Raw genomic sequence first — 22,489 nt, 5'->3', positions numbered from 1 at the left:
GATCAGTGCAGTTTTGACATGCCTCATGTCATGTTGAGAGCAAAATGCAACTGTGGAGTCATCTATTACTGTAAACCTAATCAAGGGTGGTAGGTTTCTGCTCAGCTGGGAAGGAGATGAGAAAAAGTTGGTGCTGTCTGTAGTGTAGTGGCAGCTCAGCAAATGGAATGTGTTCGAATGCAACTTCAGAATGTGTCTGTATGGTGTCTGAAACCCTGATCTGGGCAGTAATGAGGCAGTAGCTGTATAAGGAGGGTTTTAATGTATCCTCGATAGTGCTGCATCTGCATGTATAAGAGGGAAAATTGCTGGCCCAGCATCTGCTGGGAAGAGACCTCTGTCCTCTCTGTGAGCTGAGCTCAGAGTCAGGAACACAGCAGCTCCTGCGGGGCTCTTGTCCAGCTGAGTCGAGGGGGAGGCTTGCAGAACTGAGCCGGGTACCAGTGTCCAGTCGCTTGCCCTGGTGATAGAGACCTGAGGAGGGAAGGTCACGGCTGTAGCAGCATGAAAAGCTTGTCAGGGCCTCAAAGCCAGCCAGAGGAGAAGCCAGGATCTGTCGTCTTTCCCGTGATAATGTGGGAAGAGAGACCCAAAGGCTCAAACTGCGCTCTCCTTCCTCGCGTGGAAGGAATTACGTTCTAGTGACCCGCTGGGCGCTTTCAAATGAGTGTGCGGTGTTGTAACCTCCCTTCCCTTAAATTTCATTGAAGTTATTTTAAACAAGAATGCAACTGAGTTGTGAAATCCTGTAACAAAAAGTACAAGTTGATCATGAGTTGCCTAGGCATAGGGAATGTCTCCCCCTCTCCCCCCGGGATGGTGAGAGTGTTTCATAATTACCCCTTTGTACAAAACTTGTCTTTTCTTTTTCAAATAGCTGGTGGTTCTTGCTGTCAAAAGCAGGGCAGAAATAGATGGAGCAGCGATATAACCTAGCAGCCTGCAGGATTCTGTTTTGTTTTAAGATCCTCTCTCTCATTGCTTTACTTAATTCTCCCAGGTTTAACTTATTACAGATATAAACTGAGTATCTCTGACTGGTACATAGTTATAAGGGTCAAAAAGTTCTTTGAACTAGTATGGTTTAAGCTTGGGCAAAAGCTTGATTTTTGTCAGTATAAATGTGTTAAAGACGTGTCCCGCTTGATTTTGCTGTTGTCTGGCTTTTTCCTACCTGTGTTTGGAGGACAGAGTAAGTCCTATTGTAGACCTACTTGTAGTAGCATGTACCAGTGTGAAGTTTGTGTGGGTCTGGGGATCTTATTTTATATGTTTCCTCCCTACCCTTGTTACATCTCAGGCTTTGCTTCTTTAGTTACGTGAAAGGTTACACTATAAATAGTGGTATATGGAACTGTGGGGAGTGTGTGTGATGTTTCTCACCGAGATTATAGCATCTCAGCTTAGGGAGGGAGAGCTCTTAGTGCATTTATCTTCAGTATCATTCTGCTCGTTTTTCAGATGATCCCAGGGAGGTTAAAACGTTGGCTCGGATTCATGCAGGACCCTGGTGGTAGAACGAGCCAGACCGCTTTCCCGGTTATCTACAGTGATATTTGAGTTGTATGGTTCCCTGCTTTGCTCCTGTTTATTAAATGATCTGCTCTGTTCTCTCTCTTTAGGCCCTTGGCTGTTTGCTGTACAAGCTGTGTTACTTCACGTTGCCATTTGGGGAGAGTCAGGTAGCAATCTGCGATGGCAATTTCACCATTCCAGATAATTCTCGGCATTCGCAAGACATGCACTGCCTCATCCGTGAGTCTCTCTCTTACATGACATAATTTACTTCTGCAGAACTTTAAAAATATATATATATGTTTATATATATAGATACATTTTTAATTTTTACATTCCCTGCTCTTACAACAAAAGAACTGATGTTTCTCTTCTTCTAAGGGACTTGCTTGCACACAGAGGTGTACAAAATGGTCTTCCAGTAGCTTGGGTGATCACTCTTCAAAAGGCGGTTATGACAAAGAGATTTCTATTTGGCTAGGCTGTAATGAACTCTGTGTAAAGGCAGGGAAATAGACAACCATTTGGTTTAAAACTCCTACAGAGGCTTGCACAATAAGCCTATTTATACAGAAACGTATTTCTCCAGTAATCTATTTGGATAAGGAACTGAAAAGAACCGCAGTGACTTAGGCTACCGATAAGAATTTATCTTCTGTGAATTGTGAAACAGAACTGAAATGATTTATAAATAACCCACTGACTAGAGTGAATGCGTAATTAAGGGTACAGCGCATTACTCTTGGCAAAGCTGGGGCAGCTCTCTTGCTTTCAGCCTGCATTTGATTTTTCTAGCTGTAATCTTGAGTAACACAGACTTGGATGTGTTCGCGAAGGAGCCTGATGCTTTCCTTGCTTGTGCAAAGGCAGTGGTGTCTGTGGCTGGCCTGTCTTCCAGACCCACTGCCACGCCTGGGCTTGGATCAAGCTCTCTTCCTGAGATTCCGCTTGAAAATGCTTGACAAAGTCAAAACCAAAGCTAGTGCCTGACCAAGCAGGCTGCATTTCCCCCTCTTTGCTCTAGGGCCTCTGGTAGTGAGCTGCACGTAGCTGTGTTGGAGAGCACCTGCCAGTCCATCCTGCCTGACTGTCCTGTCCCCTTCTCAGCTGACTGATAGATCAGCCCTGCTGACCGCAGGCTGGATGCTCTGAAGGAGGCAGGGCACCCCGTTAGCATCTGGCTGTGTCAGATGCAGGGGTCTGTCTGTTCTAATCCTCTGATGTTAACTTTTTTTTTTTTTTTTTTTTTTTTTTTTTTTTTTTTTTTTTTTAAAAGGGTATATGCTTGAGCCAGACCCTGATAAGAGACCTGATATTTACCAGGTCTCCTACTTTGCATTCAAATTGGCAAAGAAGGAGTGCCCCGTCCAAAATGTCCAGGTGAGTACCCAAGAAGTGGGCTGATGCCAGGTTTTGTGTGAGGAGGAGGCTGGGATATATTCAGGAGGCCTGAATATTAAGGATATGCTCCATCAGTGGTTCCCCAGTCCTGCAATTAGGATGGGCTTTCTTTTTTTCTTTTTTGTGATTAGAAATGCTTTTTGGTGGGGGTGGGAAGGGAAGGAAATCAGGGTCTTGTTTCAAGTGTTGCTTATTTCTGTCTGCCCCTGGTTTACCTCCTCACCCAGTTATCAGTGTGAGGCCATCCAAGAGGCCTTGCGTGTGTGAACATGGAAAATTAGGCCATGCTTGTGAAACTGACTTGATTTCTAGACAAATTCATCATAGCGTGTGTAATATGCACTGCAGTTGGTTTTAAATGTAGTGGTTTTATGCCTGCTGTCTGGCTGAGAATAGCCTCTTTCCATTTGAACTGCATCAGACCTTGCACAACCTTCTGCCTGTGCTTAGTGTGTCTTTATAGATTTCAGCTGAAAAGTAGAGTTGGCAATTTTTTGTGGACATCTTGGTGACATGAAACTTTATTCTGTTGCCTCTTGAGTATGACTGAGAAGAAACTTCAGGTGGTAATTTATGCTTTTCATGAACAAGACACACTTTTGTTACTATTATGTCTGCATTTTTGTACAACAGTTTTAGTAAATATTGTTGCTATTGTCCATAGGCTGGCTTTATAAAACACTCAGCTTGTGCTATAAAGCTTTGTGTTCATTTCCAGATGTAGTCAATGGTTGAAAAGCTGAGCCCTATTTTTTTTTCCCTTGTAAAGACTCTCCCAAACTATGGTTTCTTCATGACATTAACATTGAGGGGTCTGTCCTGAATCCAGCATGATGATGAATACTGCTTTGGGGATCCCACAGTCTCCCACTTTCACTTGACCACTTTTACAAATTGCTTCTGGCTCTGTTTTGTGTCCTCAAAATACTAAACGCAGTGTTTTTTGCAGAACTCTCCAATCCCCGCTAAGCTTCCAGACCCGGTCAAAGCAAGTGAGGCTGCAGCAAAGAAGAGCCAACCAAAGGCCAGGTAACCATCTTCGTTATGCCCAGGTCTCTGTTATTGTGTGCTGCCTGTCTGCTTTTTAACAGGAATGATGCCCGAGTATGTTTATCTACTTCCTTGTGGGGTTACGCTTACACAGGGAGACAAACACTGCTGTCCTGAGGCTTCTGCTTGGAATATGTAAATGTCCATTGCTCTGAAACTCAGAAAATGCAGATAATAGAGGGAATTTGTGTGCATGCGCGTGGAGGGGGGGGGACTTGGGCGATGCTGAGCATGAGTCAACAGCTAGGCTTTGTGTACTGAAGACACCATTTGACAGCAGCAGTTGAAGATCATGTGCTTAGATGAATCTACTGTATCATCCATCCTAAGGCAGTACCCAGAGCAAAGTCAGGAGAAACACTGCAGCTGGCCTGCAGTGGGCTTGGAACTGGCCCAGAGAGCGTGAGTCTGCTGAGGAACCGCATCAGGGACTCTTGCTATTTGAGTTTGACCCTCGGCATATGATAACCTGACCCAGTAATTATCGTATGCAATTGCTGTGATTACTGCAGGAGCCATATAAGTGCTTTTGGGGTGGGGAGAGAAGTCCAAGCAGTCTCCCACTGAAGAGCCTAATCAGTGGAGAAACCGCTTTACTGTTGTGATGGTTTCCTTTCTCTCATTCTGCTGCTAGCTCTGCTTATGATATTATAGCAGATCTGTGAATTATTTTGGACAAAGAACTTGTATCTCATTTTACTGCAAAGTGAGTAGTACAGCAGTGGATATTCCAAAAATAGCAGTTGTCTTCAGACTCTGAAATAGGGCATCTCTCCTTCTGTCTGTTAGTCCCTAAGTCTGCTTTGTTTGTTTTTATAATTGAACACAGTTACCCTCATGTTAGAAGAACAACTTGATACCTAGTAAGCAAATACATTGACAAAAGGGCAGGATGGTGCCTGGTTTCTTGGCTCTGTCACTTTGCATTATTGCAGGACAAAAAATATCGAGAAGGGATCAGGGAAGGACAAGCAGCTTGATTCTGGGGTTAGACCTACTAAATTTAAAGTACTTCTAAAGATGCCAGTTTAAACAATTCTGCCGAAAGGTACCAGCTGCTTTTAAGCTAACTTATTACATCTTTCATCTGCTCATCTGTAACTCTGCAAGTGGATTTAAACAGTATGTTGTAGCAAATGGTTGAATAAGCTGAGTGACTTTGACAAGTTCCAGCTGTCTGACAGGAGACGACGCCACAATTGGCAAAGAAGTCAAAATGATTGAAATAAGTCAAAATCTGATTGAGTCAGATTGACTGGATCGGATTAATTGTTGTGAATGCATCTGTTAAGTTTTATGTTGCTTGCAGTTTTGTGGGAAGGGTTGTCTTGTGTACTTGGGCACCTATTCACCTTTCAGTCCCATGCGGCTTAAGCACTGATGAGCTGTTAAACCCATACTGTAGGCTGCTTGTACCAATTATCAAATGGAGCACTGAGAGCACAGTGCTTGTTGGAGCGATGTTTCTTCTTCCTTTAACTCCTTACCTTCTTTTGTAGGCTGACAGATCCTATTCCTACGACGGAAACTTCCATAGCACCCCGCCAGAGACCTAAAGCAGGACAGACGCAACCCAACCCTGGAATTCTACCCATTCAGCCAGCCCTGACGCCCAGGAAGAGGCCCACGGCCCAAGCGGCCATTCAGCCGCAAGGTGAGACTGCGTTGTCCGGTCGGTGCCTTCCCGCAGGGCTCTGGTGTACAGCGGGACCTCGGTGCGCAGTGACGGCTCTAACAGATGTTTCATCCTACCAGTTGCAGGACCTGCCGCCCTGGGCAGCAGCCAGCCTTCGCTCCCTGCGAGCGTCCCCCAGCCAAAAGCACCGCCGCAACAGACGCCGGCACAGCCGCAGACCAAACAGGCGCCGGCTCCGCAGCAGGCTTCCCAGGCGCAGTCCCAGGTCCCGTCTACTCAGCCGCAAGCCACCCCTCAGCATCAGCAGCAGCTTTTCTTGAAACAGCAACTACTGCAGCAGCAGCAGCAGCAACAGGCTGCGTATTACCAGCAGCAGCAGATAATGCAAGCTCAGCAGGTGAGTGGGGCCATGTTCATCATATGCTTCCTGCCGGGCCGTGTGCTAGAGGCCTTCAAGGCCTGGTCTTTGCATTTATAACAAGTCTTCTGTTGGGGTAGGTGCAGTTTTTAGGGGTTTTCCTAATGATGTAGCATCTCTAGTTATTTAGCAAGATGTTCTTGCTACACAAAAGGCTGGTATTGTTAACTGTCAAAGTGGAAGGCCTTGAGATATTTCTGTGAGGTACAAACGTAAAAGCAACAGTGCTGGTTAAGATTTCACAGCTCAGAGTACTTAGAGGTCTTGAGGTCAATGCTTAACTGATGAGCAGAGGGGTGGAAGTTCTTGTCTGCTCCCCTTGTGAGACAAGAAACCTGGCATGCCTTCTTAACGGTAAGATTCAGGTCTGTTGTTTGTGGTAGACTGCGATGACAGGGAGGCCTGTGAAAACATCACGTGTTAGACGAGATGTGTCTCAATGACAGACTTGCATGCTTAACTGAGGTGTTTATAGCAGCCCACATCGCTGCTAATGCATAATTTAACAGTGGAGGCAGAGCACTAGTGAATCCTTCTATCCTGGGGAAAGGAAGGCCTTTGTTTAGAGCAAGTACAAATGGAGAAAGGAGTTTTGGACCACAGGATTCTGCATCCTGGTAGCCCCATATGGGCGGGTGTTACACAAAGGCAGGCTCTAATGGTCGACCAGCAGGCTGTTTTTCACCGCTCCCTTGCGGATGGTCTCCAAGCCATTGCAGCCTGTTAGTGCTTTGTCCCTTGTGCTGGCTGTAACCAGCCCCGTGGCTGGCCCCGAGTTTTGGCCGCGGTACCCCAGTTCCCAGCCTCGCAGCAGGCAGCTTAACAGCCGGTTTTGTCCCAGTTCCCAGTGATGCAGCAAGGAGCGCCGGCACAGCAGCAACTGATGCAGAACTACTACCAGCAGCAGCAGCAGATGATGGCCCAGCAGGCAGCAATGCAGCAGAAAACAGCAGTAGCAGCAGCTCAGCAGAAGCAACAGGCCCCAGCACCGCCGCAGCCCCAGGCCCAGCAGGCTGCGGCCCAGCCGGCGCCTCCGCAGGAGCAAGTGGTAAGAGCCTTGCGGGAAGGAGCGGGGCAGCGGGATGAGGAGTACTGGCATGTGCTCCCCTGCCAGGTTTTGTAGGCGAGTACAACCTGGCAGGGTGGGGTTGTGCTCTGGGCCTGTGGAAGATGGGTAGGTTTCTTAAGGCAGCATCTCTCCCTGTCCCTCCACTGCCACACTCCCTTAGAGGACTTGTGACAAACTCTCATCAAAAATCATTCATACTTGAAGCATCAAGATGGGCGTAAGGCAACTGAGCTACCCCAAATCACTGCTCACTTGGAAAACTTTCCTCTGGTCCCCAGAGCTCTGGTGCAAAGGCAGGTACAAGCAGCCTGCCGAGTTGTTTCTGGAGCTGGGGTTGCTTTTTTTTCCTCCTTCTGAATACTGTGGAAAGGAGACTTTTCAAGGCACCATGTCTTCAAAAATAAATAAATCATCCAGTTTACTAATCATCTGAACATGTGCCCAAAATAAATGCTTTTTACTTAAAGGAAAATATGCCTGTGTGCAACATGGCAGTAGCCAGCTGTCTGTAGTGGTAAAGGCAGGGGAGCTGTGCCAGAGGGCAGGATCTGCATTGCCCGGGTGTCTCTGCAGTGCAAGCAAGAAGCTGTGTTTTTGCCTTCATTACTGTGCAATCCCATCTGCTCTTGCTTGTTTTCTGGAGCGCGAAGGGATGTCCTTCACTCTGGTTGTGTGTTGGAAAGCCAGTGTGTTGTCTACAGACACCAGGCAAGAGGAGGTTGTTCATTGTTTTGCTGTACCTGGTTGCACATATGCAAAGCAAATGGTGTCTGATAACAGACCGGTTTGGCTACGCTATATTTGAGCCCAGACTAAGGGCCAGTTTGTGCTTGGTTGTTCATAAGGTGCCAGTCACTGAGGACCTGATTCATCTTTCAGGCATGCTTTCTTTGAATTGACATCAGGAGTTGGTTTGGCTAATGAACTTCATGAGCCAATGACCTGCGTGATGCTGTGGAAGCAGTTTGTCCTGCTCTTTCCCTGGTGCCAGTGTCTCAGGGCTCTGTCATTCACCCCGTGCTTGTCTATTAATCTTCAGCGTTGAGCTGGCTGTTAGGGCAGGTGATGAGCTTGGAGCTTTTGTGTTCCTGGTCTTGTTATGGATTTGCTGAATAACCTGGGGCAAGTCAGTTTATTGAAGTCAGTAGGAGTTTTCAGGTTTTGGATGAGGCACATATTACTACCCTGCTCCTTTTAGAGGAGGAATGCCTGAAACGTATTATTAAAGTGCATCTCTAAAGAACTTTGCTGTGATTCACATGCACAAAAACTTTTTTAATGTTATTAAATCAGCTGGACTGAAAATTAGGCCTGCCTCCCGAAGGCTAATCAGAACTGTCACATGTAGAGACTCTTCCCCTCCTGCAGCAATCAGGAGGGGAAAAGCAGTAGTCATTTAAAAAACAAGTAGTGAGGCATGGTCTCTTCAGAGCGTGCTCTCTGAGCAGAAGATACCAAGCCAGGCCCTGTCAAAACCTTTTTGTATTACAGGACTTCAGGTTAATAAGCTATGCATTCACTTTGCAGAGATTTCAGCACGGCCTTTTTATTTCTCGGCACCGAATGTACCGTTCTGCGGTGACCTACATAGCGAGGTGTAAGGTGGGTGCGTTAGAAGCAGTCAGGTCAGCTTGCTTCTCGGCTGCAGAGAGCCTGCCTGAAAAGGCAGGGTGAAAAGCAAGGCCGCTAACCTCTTGTTTGCCTTGCCCCGCTGTAGTTAAAAATCACGCTGGGGATGCAACTCCTTTCCGGTTGCCCTGCTAGGCCATCCCAAGTCTTCCATCTCTCTTCCCTGGGTGAAAATGGCCTGGGATGATACAGAGCAGGGAATAGGCAGGAAGGATAGAAGTGCCCAGGCAGTGGAGATGGAGTGCACAGTTTTCTGTTCTTTGCGTTCTGATTTTCCCTCTTTACATCCAAGCAATAACTGGATTAGGACATCCCATTGACCGACTGATTTTTCACATCAATCCCCAGTGATGCTGCTGTTTAACACTAGAAAATAGTATTTTGAGCGTTTAGGAGTATGTCTGTGAATTCAATGCAAGACTGAATTGATGAGGGAGAATACAATCAGTTTGAGAAGTATCTTGATGATCCTGAAGGGTTTGTAGTTGAACTCTCTTGGCATATGCTTAAACCAAACATGCTTATTTTTCTCCTCTAGGTTTTAATGACAACTTTTACTCCCGTGGTCCTTGCTTTTTCCTTATGAAGCTGAGTTCCCTGTTTTGCTTGGTCTTGTTTTCCTTAGCTGAGCTGTGTATGTGTCACTGTAGAAAGAAATGAGAAAACCGGCATGACCCTATGGTAATGCCATCTCTGCTCCTTAACCTGTTATGGGCTTTTTTTTAAATTGGGTGGGTGTGGGTGGGGTGTCTCTGTCTGTCTGCCTTTTCCCACCCTCTTGGGATTGCAGAAGATGGGACTGTGGGTTTGTTACTGCATAACAGATCTGTTTGTCTGGCTGGTCTATATTCCTGGTTGTCAGCCTTTTGCTGCGCTAAGCTGTCACATACCAGTGGAAGCAGTAGACTTTCAACTGAACTTTCTGTTAGTCAAGTTTGTGATTGCCCTGGTTCACTCTGCTCAGGGTTGTGACCTCTTGGTTTGCATTGTATAGGGTTAAGTTCTAGCCTGTGGCTTTTTTTTTTTTTTAGGGGGAGCTGGGTTGTGCTCCTACATCTTCTGACAGTAGGACTGTGCTATGGGTTCATGTACAACGTGAAGCAACTGCTGTTGAATTGTCAAGGGCTGTCTGTTTTCTCATGTCTGGAGAAAGCAAAGCCCAAACTCCTGCAGTAGATTTCTGCAGAAGCCCTGTAGCCCTTTAGAGATCTGATCTCAATTACATGGCATCCACTGGAAGAGGCGCTGCTCTTCACCTTGCCCCACTCCATGCGTCTATATGACAGGATTCCTGCGTGCCCTTATCTGTTTTCCTTTATTTAGCGCTGCCCTGACTCTCAGCCTTTACCCTTGAGCAAGTTGCTAAGACCAGTTGGCCTTGAGAAACGTGCGTTGATAGCAATCTGGCCTCCAGAACTCAACTATAGGAAGGGGAGAAAGTGTCCATTTGTGCAATTGTAGTAATGCTGAAATACTATAGATCAGTGACTCTAATTTTTTTCTCCAGACTGTCCTTGTTCCACGACTCTGAGGTTGGTTCCCCAGAACATAGCCATCCTTCCAGCACGGCTGTTGTTCACCAGCAAGTACCTTCCATTTTGCTTTCTCTCCTAGATGCAGGCACAAATACGGCAACAGCAAAAACCTCAAACCACACCCCCTGCGGCTGTGCAGGGGCAGAAGCTGGGCTCTCTCACCCCTCCGTCGTCGCCCAAGACGCAGCGTGCGGGACACAGGAGGATTCTGAGCGACGTGACACACAGTGCCGTTTTTGGGGTTCCAGCTAGCAAGTCTACCCAGCTCCTGCAGGCAGCTGCTGCTGAAGCCAGTCTCAACAAGTCCAAGTAGGTGGCTGATGGCTTGGTGTCCAAGGGTGTGGAGGGAGGGCATAAATAAGGCTTTTCGGATGCTTCCTAGACCAAGCTCTGAGGCGAAGGTTGGCCACCAAACTCTGTGGTCTAAATAAGCCTTTGTCCCCCCAAGGTCACAGTTCAGGGCTTGGCAGGAAGTTGGCGGAAGCTGCCCAAGGGCAGAAGTCCTCCTCGGTGCTTCTGCTTTCCCAAAATATTAAGCAAACTGGGCTTTCGCATAGATTACAAATGCTAGTCTTCAACTGTTCTAGCAGTAGCCCTGGGGCCTGCTTCATGCTTGCTGCATAGCACTGGCTCTTCCCCAGGAGTACTTGCTACATCACATTATAGTATCTACAGGCAGGAAGCCTCCACGTAGACATTGCAGAGAACTGTTTCAATGGGATGTTTATGGTCTCTTTTTAATTCCTGACATCAGCAGGATGCTCAGACATGATTATGAGAAGACAGGGCAAGCTGGTCCCAGCCTTTTGGATGTGTGAAGTACAATAACTAAGTGTTTTAAGAAGGGAGTAATTGTAACACAGTAGCTCAGACCAGATCCTAGTGCTGGCCAGAGAATTTCAGACTGGTTATTAATGACTGTTGTTTTGTTGGGATGATTCTGTCCAGGTCTGCTTCCACTACACCCTCGGGTTCCCCGAGGACCTCACAGCAGAATGTGTATAACCCGCCCGATGTCTCCACGTGGAATCCGTTTGATGATGACAACTTCTCCAAGCTCACAGCTGAGGAGCTGCTGAACAAGGACTTTGCCAAGCTGGGTGATGGTAGGTTCATGGAGAGGGTTTAACACCAGCCTGCTATTAAATAGGAAGGTGGTGTGGAATGATGGTGCTTTCAGTCAGATGCTGCCGTGGCCCTCCCTTGCTGTCGTGGTCAGCTGTGCCTGTAGGAGATAAATCCTTCCAGTCTCCCTTTTTCTTTGTCCCTGTCCTCCTTGCTGAGCAACTGCAATTAAACAAGCCATATTCTCAAAGGGAGTGGTACTCACTGCTTTTAAGGTGGCCATGATCAGTTTGTTGTAGAAGCTACGGTTTAAACTCTGCTTCATCTGCAACTTCAAGTTCTGATTCGCAGGGAGGGACTTAAGTTATGTATGGAAATAGTGCCCTAAAAGTACAGGTAAGAATGGAAGTCTCTCCCCTAAATCTGCATCTGGCCTTTCAGGGAAAGCTCCAGAAAAGATGGGCAGTTCCACAGAGAACCTGATTCCAGGTTTCCAGCCGGCTTCAGCTGCACCCCAGGCAGATGCGTTTGGTGGCTCTTCTTTCACCACTGGATCAGGTGAGTTTGAGTATATCCTAGAGAGCTATGCCCTCAACAAGCATAGCAGGCAAACGGCAACTTTTGCCATAGCCTTTTGGGAAGGAAGATAAAATTGATACAAACTCCAAATTGACTTATAAATGGTGAAGGCAAGAAGTTTTGTACTGGCTATGCAGTCTCCCTTCTAGAGGCCACAAGTCCTTGGCTGGTCTAAGGAGCTCTATTGCAGATGCCTGTGTGTGTGACCCCATCTGGTGTCTCATTTGGTACCTGCGTACTGAGGTTCTACCTTAAGCAGCCCTTTCTGTGCTGAAAAATCTCTGTAAGTGCTGCTGCTTGTTTATAGTTCTTCAACATCAGGGGTTCTCACTGAATGCAGTGAAAACCTGGAAGACTGCCAGCAGCAGCTGTAAGTGTAAGTAATCCTCTCCCCATCTTATGCAGCCATTCTTATCGGTGAAAACTGCAAATGTTTGGTGGTGCTTCTTCATTAAGCATAGCAACCCAGGCTGAAGAATCCTTTTGCAGGGCAAGAAGTGACAAATCCATTTACGCTTATTTCTATTTATAATTAGAGGTTTAGCGGAGCTTATAATGGAGCTTGGTGTTGTTGGCCCTTACCTGGGAGTTAAGGAGTTGAAATAGATGACACGGGAGTTCTCTGGGGAGTTACTCTGTGACTTTGTCCAGCTGTTCAGTGCTGTGTGAACTATTTGTGTTGTTCCATCAGCTGTTAGGAAAGATACTGAGCAGCAACAGTTCCAGATTCAGCTGTAAGGTGGCTCCTGTGAAGCCTGAGAAGTGTCCCTACCTTCTGGGCTTTCTGGTCACTGTAGCATGTTCAATTCTCTTTTAGATATTGTCTTTAAAAGTGCTCCTTGACTCTCTTTCACTGAGGACTGGGCTGTTCAGAAAGGTGCCTCTGAAATTCTCTCAGTTGTTGCACTGGGACAGGCACTTCCAGCCCTTTTCTTTATCTCTTTGCTTAGATGTGAGCTACAGATGTAGTTCTAAGCCTAGCTGGTGCAAGATGCCATACACTTTGTTTTAGACCTGCTGTCTGTCAAGGCATTTCACCTCTTGTGCTGCTGTGAAGTGCAAGAATAGTACTTCCCTTTCAAGGAATGTTTTGAGATCTATGGGTTAAAAACTGCTTTGGAGAGGTACACGGTAATGGGGTTTCTACCTTTTTCCCTAGCAATGTAAGCTTGTTCTGAGAATGCATGTGTGTTGTTCTTGCCAGGCTATGACTTGGACTCTTTGATACTGAGCTGTGTCTCAGCGCTGAGTGTTTCTGCTTGATGTTTTCTGCTTTTCTCTCTTCTTTTGTTTCACTTTGCCCTATCTCTTCCTGGTTATCCAGCTGAAAAAACGAAAGACATTCTGAGTTTGGACACTAGCCCTCCTCTTCTGACTGTGCCTGATCCTTTCATTCCTCTCCCATTATCCGACGCACCAGGTAACTGGAACTGAGGTTTATGGGGTGGGGATTGTTGTCATTTGCTTTGTATTCTTAATCTTCCAGTTCTATTTCTAGGCACATCTGAAATCCCGGGCTCTTGTCAATAGTGCTAGGCACTGGCAGGCTGATCGTGGTGGTGTGAACGGCACTGAGCAGCAAAGAGCTCTTAGTTTTCACGGCAGCCCCTTGAGTTATCAGGTTATTTCTAATGCCTAATACTGCTGTCTTTAAAAGTTCAGTATTCAAAGCTAAAAATAACACCTGGGTAATTATCTGTGCTCACCTAAGCCACTTTCAAATTGGCTTCCAGTTTTGAAAATGTAGTTTGCATTATTGCTGTTCATCTTTCTTTCCCGTAAGAGTCAGTGTTTCTTTGGCTTCCTCACTCTATTGCAGATCCTGTGCTTCATGTGAAGCAAAAGTTAACATGTAACCTTTTCTGATTTGGCAAAATTTCTTAGTGCAGTTGGTAGCTATTTCCATTTACTTTGCAGTACTACTTAAATGTCTCTTCCATGTGCGCATTTCTGACTGCAGCAGCCAGCGCTTTTTAGCGCAACGTTATGTAAGTGCTTAGGAGCTTATTTGCAGATCAATGGGATTTGGAATATGGGCATGTATTATCTTAGAGTTTCTCTAAGGCTTGTGGTGAACGTGTGTGTGACAGGTCCCTTCGTGTCAGTTAGCCCCAGAGGACAAGTGTCTCACCCTTGTCCTCAGCTCAAGCTGTGGAGTCGCTGGTGGTTTGACTGCAGAGGACCCGAACTGCAAACCTGCGTGCTCATAAAGACAGCATCTGTCCATGGCAAGTTAAGCAATTCAGGAGAAAGAAAAGTCATATTTTTTTTGCAGAGCTGTGTGGAACTTCCTCCACTCTGGTTGAGGTTCAAAGAGCAGGAGAAATGTGTTACGGCTGACAAGTGATTTCACTCACAAATGTTGCAGTTCGGGAAATTCTGGCTGCACAAACTTTTATTACGAAGCAGAGCTTAGTGACAGTCTTGCTCCCCTACCTGAGCACTTGAAAGGAGCTGACCTGCCCAGCCATAGTTTGATAAGGACCTAACGAAGGTCTTCATTCTGCACTGCTTTTTTTTCTCTGAGGTGCCATTGGAAGCATTTGCTTTTCTAGGTTGAATTCTGCCAGCCCAGACTACTACTCAGTTCTCTGCCAGTGTGCTCAACACAAATGGTTACGCACTGAGCCAGTTGTTTTTCTTACTGCCTGTTGAATTTTGATATAGCACAACCATACGAAGCAGCAGTCGCAGCCTTAGCTGCAGGAGCTCGGAGAATCTTCTTAGCGCAGAAATCACTGTGGAGAAATTGCCTTTCAGGCCTGCCCTTGGGTGCAAATAATCAGAGTAGCAGTTGTGGGCAGTTGTTGCAGTGCTAGGTCGCTTGTGCCACAGATCTGTCCCTGGCTGGTGGTGTATCTTTACAGGCAGGTGCTAAACCTTCTTGTGCTGATCTTATTGCCTGCATGTGACGGAGCCTATTGAGTTCAGTGGATCTGCTGCCATGTGGGCCAAGTTGGGGGCAAGGGCATCCACAGCATCTGGTTTTTGTTGGTTCCCTGCAGGTTACCGTAGTGACGGCTCTCTGACTTTATTTATTTATTTTTCATATAAAATCTGATCAGGCCAGAGGCTCATGAGTGTTTTCAAGGGCTAGAGCTACAGGCTTATCCTTGCTTTTGGAAAGTGAGAGGGGTTGTCCGTGCTTATAAAGTCAACAGCAAAGATGATAATCCTGGATTCGGAATCAGATTTTTGATCTGTGTGTGTGTGTGTGTGTCACGCAGAACAGAGTGCTCCTTGTTCTTCTGTGTCTGCGTTACCTGTGCTGTGTGCCTGGTACTGAAACATCCCCACAGCCAGCGGAGAGGACTCGAACGCAGGGGATGTGCTGACTTGTGTGTGAAAGGTGTTCTTTAAACTGTGCCCCTTGGGTCAGCAGAGCTGGGGTTGACTTAGGCCTCCTAGTATACAGCATCTCCAATTGCACATTTCCAGACTACCTTAGTTTTCTGCAGAAACAGCTGAATGTATGCTTAAATGCTTGCTATATAATTGCTTTCTGTTTGGTATATTTTTATTTCTGAAGAGATCCTGGTAGCAAACCCATTGCTTTGAAAACACTTTACCTCTGTCCTTTTTTTTAGACTTTGAGCATGGATAGTCCTTTCAGGAGTAAAAGCATGAGCCTGTACCCCTTGGTTACAAGGGCAGTTCTGTTTAGTGAGGCTTTGGCTACAGGCATAAGTGAAGCTTTTATTTGTTTTTTTCCCCTATTTGCCATACAGAGCCAGTTCTGTCTGGGCTCTAAACCTGCAACAGCTGAGGGTCTGGCTAGAAGCTCAGCTTCTTTTTTTGTGTTTTTTTTTTTTTTTTTTTTTTTTTTTTTTTTTTTTTTTTTTTTTTTTTTTTTTTTTTTTTTTTTTAAGCCCCAAATTTGCTGTCTTTGCTGGCACCTGAGGGTGCAGGTGGCCTCACTTGAATGCTGGCTGGAGACCTTGTGCCTTCCCACCCTTCCTCTGCATGCTTGGAAGGACAGACAAGCCTTTCTATGACAGATCCCTGAAAAACAAGTGGATGATGCTAAACACGTTACAGATAGCCACGGGGTGCATCCCCAGACGGCCTAAATATGTTCAGATGGAGGAGCGTGCTTCCAGGGAGGCACAGCCAACAGATCCTGCTTTTGGTATGACTGCTCACATCGAGGTTTAGCAAGATCACATGCTCTGTGGTCGGTTAAATGTATAGCAAAGACAAACCTTGGACACTAGTTTATAGCAGACTGCACTATTTTTGTGGATCGTGGTGTTGGAGATGTGTAATCTCCTAGAGGAAGTCATGTCCTCACTAGCTTAATTTGTTATAGATAACTTTTTCCTTAGGAGTGGTCCTAGAGAACAGCTGACATGGCCTCTATTAGAAGCCACCGATATTAACTCTGAGCAATAATCAAGTGAAAATAGAACGTTTTTTGGTACATTCTTTGTTCTTAGTATGTTCCAGCCATACACAATGGCTGCAATTGCTACTAGAAATGTAATTGGTAAAAGGAGCTGGCAGAAGGGGTGTAAAAATATGGCAAAACATCTGTTAAAATGAGGGAAAATGAAATATTCGTGCTGAAAACATTTTTCTTTGTGCCTGTGTAGGAAAATGAGCCAAGTTCTTAATAAGCTTATTGCAGGCTTCACTGTTGATTAATCCTAATGGAGTATTTGATCAGAATGGTAATTTTTGTGCTACATGTGGCTACTTAATATCTATCAGTACAAATTACGCTCACACTATTACGGGACGCTAAATTTTGCATAGGGTATTCTGGAGGCTTTCAATTAAGCTGAGTTATGAAGCTTCAGGGCAGATCTGGTTTTGTCTCTAAGGCTTCCCTCTGTGAATCAACCTAAGTCGGGGCTCTTCATGCCCTGTATGTACAGTGCCCATTTCTTTTGACTTAATTTCCATTGGTATGAATGGGCTTTGGCCCTAGCCCCAACAACCTGTTTTCCAGGAGTATTTAATCACCGTTTTGACCCAAAGCATGTGAATATTTCTGCTCTTAGCCCATGTCTGTTATTAACTTCCCAAATTGAAAATGAAGTGCTGCGTTAACCCATGCTTGTCAGTCATCCAATGTTGGGATGCATTTAAAACCTTTCCTGGTGCTTTCCTCTGCAGAAACATCTGTTTAGATGAAAAAGTTTTTGAATATTGGACAGGTGGGCCCAGTGAAATGCCCTCTGAAGTACTGCCAAAAATACTTCTTTCTAATTCTTTGCGTATTTGTGGCTTTCCCCCTTTCTCATTAGTTCCGGGTGACTTTTGCTCCCTAGGTACCCTGTGCTATCAGCAGTCCTGGCTTATTGCATCTCCTCTCTGCAGAAGTGGACAGAGACGAGGTGATGGGTGCGGGCCCTTGGCAGAGCAGGCAGAAAAGGTCTTGAGCGACAGTGCTGAGGTGTGCGAGTTGTGAGAGAGCTCTGCTCCCCCCGCATTACAAACTCCCCCCCGTGCTGCCGACCTCACCGTGCTGATTCACGTGCGGGCTGAGTCCACGTTCATGCACGGTGGTTCTGGTGGCTTCTCTGTGGCAGCACCTGGCAAAATACTGTCTGTGCACAATGAGCCGATCATGTATTTCCCCTTTCTTTTTCAAAAGGGTCATTTTTACGTATTTGCACAGCCATTTATTCCCTGCAGTAATTCAACATCTTAACTGCAGTTGAGAGGCGAATGTGTCTCTGGCGTAGCTAGTTATTTCTTTGAAGGACAGCAACACCCAGCTGCCCCTGTGACAGTAACTGCTCATTGTCTTTGCCGTAATGGAAGGTGTGACAAGAGACATTCCCCATCCTGCTGAGCTAAATAAACATGCAGACGTAGCTGGAGAAGGAAACTTGGCCAAGAAAGCATGTATGTGCCATCTGGGCCCATACTGGATTCTCTTTTTTGATGAAAAGGCAAACAGCATTGCTTACTAAAGAGTCATTATCATGTTGGAGTTCTGCAAGGCTTTTAAGTAGCACTTTAAGGAGGACTTTTGCCTTTTTGTTTTGTTCAGATGCTCAGACTTCTGTGTTAGTAAATCTGAAAGGATACTTATGAGGACGAAGGGAGTACGTAACTTGTAGTGCAGTTTTGAAGTAAAAAATATGTATCCGCAGCCTTGGCATGTTTCTAGTGCCAGCTATCAAAGTGTATGGGCCTGACTTCTGTTTTTGCTAAACACATAATCAGCTTAAAAAAAAAAGAGGTTTTAAGCAAAACTGGATTTTTTTCTTTCCTCATTGCCTTTTAATGCATGGCCTTCAGGACCTGGGTTTCCAAGCTTTCTTGGAGCCCTGCATTCTTGCCAGTGCTGAACTGGAGTTCAAATTCATGCTGTTGCAACAGCTGAAGAAATGGAAACATGGAAGAATCATGAAAGGCCGAGATGGAATTGCTGATGCTGGCACCTTCCAGCATCTGGAAACAACGGTTAAGACTCAAGTCACTGACATCCTTGTCAAAACACAAGTTCAGCTGCTTTAGCAGTGCCATTATCACTAACGTAGTAGGGCCCTTTTATTGTTTGGCACAACGTAGGTATTTGATCAAAATGATTTTAAGCAGCATAACTGCCCCCACCCTGGCCTGTGCATCTGAAAATATTGCTGTACCCACCTATGTCAGGATGTTTATAACTATTTTAATAGAAAAATCTTAATTCTAATAAGAGCTCATATTGATACCAGCATGACTTGTAGACTGAGTTTAAAGTAATTGCAGGCATGCACATACACATGTGGATGTGTATTAAAAACTTGTTTACATCCTGAGTTGGGAAAATGCAGAGGGGGAATTATTCATTTAGTAAGTTGATGAATTAATTGCACCACTGTTAAGTGGGAGTACAGTTAAATGTTTTGATGATTTGGGGCAACAAAGTGCGTGGATCACCTGAACCTCAGTTAATTGAGTGTAAATAGTATCTGGAATTGTCTCTGCCTGAGTTGACTTTGATCGGAGGCTGTGTTACTTTACAAATATTTTTGAGATGATTAATGTTAAACTAAAATTGTTTGCTTTTGATCTCTTAAGGAGCTACTGTTAAACATGGTCCTACTCTTCTGTACAGTATTTTAAAAAAAATCATTTTTTTTAAAGAATGTCACTTGCTATATTATTTCCTTCTTTCTCTCTGTGCTATGGTGGTTTTTTCTTTTTTTGGGGGAAAAAAAAAAAACCCACCAACAACAAAACCCCACAATTCCCTTTGGCAGAAACTCCATTGAGAAAATTGAAGTCCAGTGGCCTCCCTTGATTAGTGCTAGTCTTCTGAGGAAGGCTTCCTTTAATCTTTAATACTTGATTAATCAATAGGAAGAAATTTTCCTGAGTGACTAATCTATACCTCGGTAATTTGCCCTCCCACTCGTAGCACAGTTGACTTGGCAGGATTTTTACAACCTTGTCTTTCTTTCTCAGTTGACATCCGAAGAAAAGGACTCTGCTGTGTGCTCTATTGAATTATCTTTCTTTTTGCTATTCCTCCGCAGTACATGAGTGAGTAACGTTCCTCCTGTGTGCAGTGCCTGGCTGGTGGAGGTCTTTGGCTTTGGGAGATTGCGTTTTGATTGTTCAGTGTTACCCAAGCGTGGCACACTTTTTGCCCTCTGCTCCCTGTTTTTAACTTGCAAATCTCTTGGAAGTCTTTATTCATTTCTTTCTAATAGCCTGCTGTAACTAAAGACATGTTTACCTCCCTCATGTCTTGATTTTTGTAACTGCAACTGTTTTTGAGATGCTTTCTGCATATACTTTGTTGTTCAAGGGTTGCATCACCAAGTACAAACGCGGCACGCCAACTTAGTCTCTGGCAGTGGCGGTATTGCAGGTGCAAAGTCTGTGCAAACTGACTACTTGTACATCTCGAGTATCTGATGCGTGCATGTGTTGAAGAAACAGTATCTGAAGAAGAAGGCCGGAATAGCCTCACTGGATATGAATCCAGAGTAATTCTGCTGATGCTAGGTGGCATTACAGCCGCCTTATATTGATGCAAACCAGAGGAGAATCTCCCTTTTCTTCTGTGAGGAAGGGATTTGGTTTTCCAAGCTGTGAAGCTATCAACATCTGCCACCTGGGGTGGCCTGTGAGAGCTGTTAGATGTAGGTTATACTCTTGCTTTGCTTTCTCTGGGTTGTGTTTTGCTTATTTGGACTATGATGAGAGCAAAAATTAGTTATTTCTTACTTTGTGGATCTAGAAACTTAGGAAGAAAGTAAAATATTCACCTAAAAAGCAGCTGTGAGCAGCTGAGCTTGAGCTCTGGGAAGGGTTGATAGAGCACTTTGTTTCCTCCTGCATGCTTTTGAGCTTTGAGACCTTCTTAAGGTTTGATAATGAACCTTGCTTACTCAGCCAACATCCTTACTAATTGATGCGAAGCTGCAGCAGAAGCACTTCACAAACTTGGTGCCCCCCTGTCAGGAATGAAAATGGGCAAAGTGGGAAAACCTGACAAAATGGAATGTGAAAGATCAAATCAATGCTGAACCGGAATCAAGCCTGCTTTGCCTGTGACCATCTGAGTAGGCTCTCTGGGGCAGAAGATAGCTCTGACAGGCAACCTCATGTGGGAGCATGGTTATCAGTTAAAGAGCACACTTACCAGGTGGAGTTTGAGAAAGGCCATTTTGAGGGCCCTTCAGGAGCTGTAAGATAGAAAATATCTTTGTGTTGGATTATATTTCCTTAACCTTGTTTGTCCTTAGAATTGTATGTCCACATCTGAATAATCTGAATCTGTCTGTTGGATTTGAGGCAGGAGAACCTGTGATACTGTAAAACTGTAAAATTAACAGCATGGTGCTTGGTGCAGACTGTTTTGCCCTGTTATGCTTAAGCCTTTGAGCTCTGTATGTGCACAGAACTTGCTGTTATGAGCCCTAAAATTGCAACACGGAAGAGTTTGCTATGCTGCTGTTAAAGTTGTTGTTTGCTGCAGAACCAATCTTCTTTTCCCATCATTACCCTTTTCAAAGTACAGATTGTGGTTGTGTGCCCGTGTGCTGCGAGAGTCGCAGGATACTGGTGGTGTTGTAGCAAAAGTCCCCTTTGATTTTCCTCCAGGAGAAGACCCTTGCTAAGGGAACGACAGGTGGGACATAATGTTTCAAAGAAGTCCGTACCTGAGGCTGTAGCAACGATCTCCTCCATGAATAGCAGATAAATGCTATGTTGCTGTTTGTTTTATTGGTGGAGTCCGTTCTGCAATTGATGATTACTTCATATATGCATGACTTGCAATGGTTCCGTTTGCACAGATAACACAAATGAGACTGGTCATCACGCGTGCCCCCCCCCCCCCCTTCTTTTTTCTCCCTCTTTTATGCTGCTGGTTTCTCACTATCTCAACTGTGACTTCACTTGCAGGTGAAGCTCCTTTTTTCTTGGAAATGAAAATTAAACTTCCACTAGAGAATGCGTCTGGTAGGAGGACCAGAACTGCAGCTCAGTATCACAAGAGAGCCTGGTTTTCTTTCAAGGTCTGCATATAGTTGAACTGCAGCTGCTTAATATCCATGTGCAAGGAAACAGTCTAGTGCATGAAAGTTTCCTCCTTGGGTTACTGCTTTGATTGTTGGAGCGGTGGTAGAACAGAGACCTAAGAGCTGGATTTACTTGCCACTGCGAAGGCAAGTAGCATTCTTGGGTTTACAAATGTCTGATGTGGATTCAGAAAAATTTCCTTTAGTGCACATGTGTATGTTTTTAATAAGCATGTTGTGCTAAAGAAAACGAAACTAACCCTTATAGAAAAGGTATTCCTGTTACCTAATGTAGAACCATAGATTTCTCTGGGTCTTCACTAACTCTTCAAGCTCCTTTGCTCTTAGTTAAACAGGAGTTTCCCACCACTTTAACTAACTCTGCTGTTCCGCTACTTTAGCTTATATTTCTACTGGTTAATACAAGATGCAACGCAAAATAGAAATCAGGTAAACTAATTGCTAGGCCCTCAAAACCCATTGAGATGTCTGGTGTCTGCTTACCCATTCATTCTGACAACTTTTTGTTGAGTTTCTCAGCCTTGCTCAAAAGGGATCAAGTTCCTTTTAAAACATGCACTCAGAGATGCGGTGGCTACCTGTAACAGCATTGTCAGAACCAATGATGAAAGAAACAAAGGAAATCTCATGAGACAAGTAACTAAATACAGCAAAGAACCACTGACTGTCTAAAGCATCCCATAAAACAGGTTGAGCCTTGGGGACAGGAGGGAAAACTAAGACATAGAGAGAAGAATACCATGTTTATTGTTGTGATTTCTGTGTGTTTAAAAAGTGCGGCTGAGCTCAATATGCAACTTCTTACTGCTAACCAAGAGATAGTTCCACAGTGTTACATGGAAAGTCTGCAGTGATGAAAGAGGAGGAGACTGGAAAGGTAAGGTCGAAGGAGAGGGACTTCAAGGAGCAGAACACTTGGAACTGGGCTCATAAAGGGAATGGTTTCAGGCACTGTATGTGTGCTTTTGAAAATACAGGCTGATTCGAGTGTCTTGAGAAGAGCTGAGCGCTGGCAGACAGGCCCTCTCAAAGAGCCTGGCTTTGCAAGGAGCATCTTAGGCCTGAATCTCCACAATGTAGAATACATTCCAGATGCAC

At 45.1% G+C, this 22,489-nt stretch overlaps 1 protein-coding gene across 5 annotated transcripts in view; it reads left to right on the top strand.

Annotated features, from left to right (window-relative positions):
• Positions 1-22,489, top strand: part of AAK1 (AP2 associated kinase 1) — an 84,865-nt gene that overhangs the window by 37,394 nt on the left and 24,982 nt on the right. For 3 of the 5 annotated variants that reach the window (XM_064497657.1, XM_064497659.1, XM_064497661.1), the window contains 10 exons: positions 1,623-1,755; positions 2,792-2,895; positions 3,866-3,945; positions 5,466-5,620; positions 5,722-5,999; positions 6,862-7,068; positions 10,333-10,562; positions 11,202-11,359; positions 11,760-11,876; positions 13,222-13,317. In XM_064497657.1, coding sequence (XP_064353727.1) covers positions 1,623-1,755; positions 2,792-2,895; positions 3,866-3,945; positions 5,466-5,620; positions 5,722-5,999; positions 6,862-7,068; positions 10,333-10,562; positions 11,202-11,359; positions 11,760-11,876; positions 13,222-13,317 — 1,558 coding nt within the window. The remainder of the gene's footprint in view (positions 1-1,622; positions 1,756-2,791; positions 2,896-3,865; positions 3,946-5,465; positions 5,621-5,721; positions 6,000-6,861; positions 7,069-10,332; positions 10,563-11,201; positions 11,360-11,759; positions 11,877-13,221; positions 13,318-22,489) is intronic. The other 2 variants (XM_064497658.1, XM_064497660.1) reach the window with 1 other exon arrangement.

The sequence above is a fragment of the Dromaius novaehollandiae genome, chromosome 26 (genome assembly GCF_036370855.1).
Source record: "Dromaius novaehollandiae isolate bDroNov1 chromosome 26, bDroNov1.hap1, whole genome shotgun sequence".
Classification (NCBI taxonomy): Eukaryota; Metazoa; Chordata; class Aves; order Casuariiformes; family Dromaiidae; genus Dromaius; species Dromaius novaehollandiae.
Note: the sequence above shows the minus strand (reverse complement) of the source record. Positions and strands in the feature narration are given on the sequence as shown.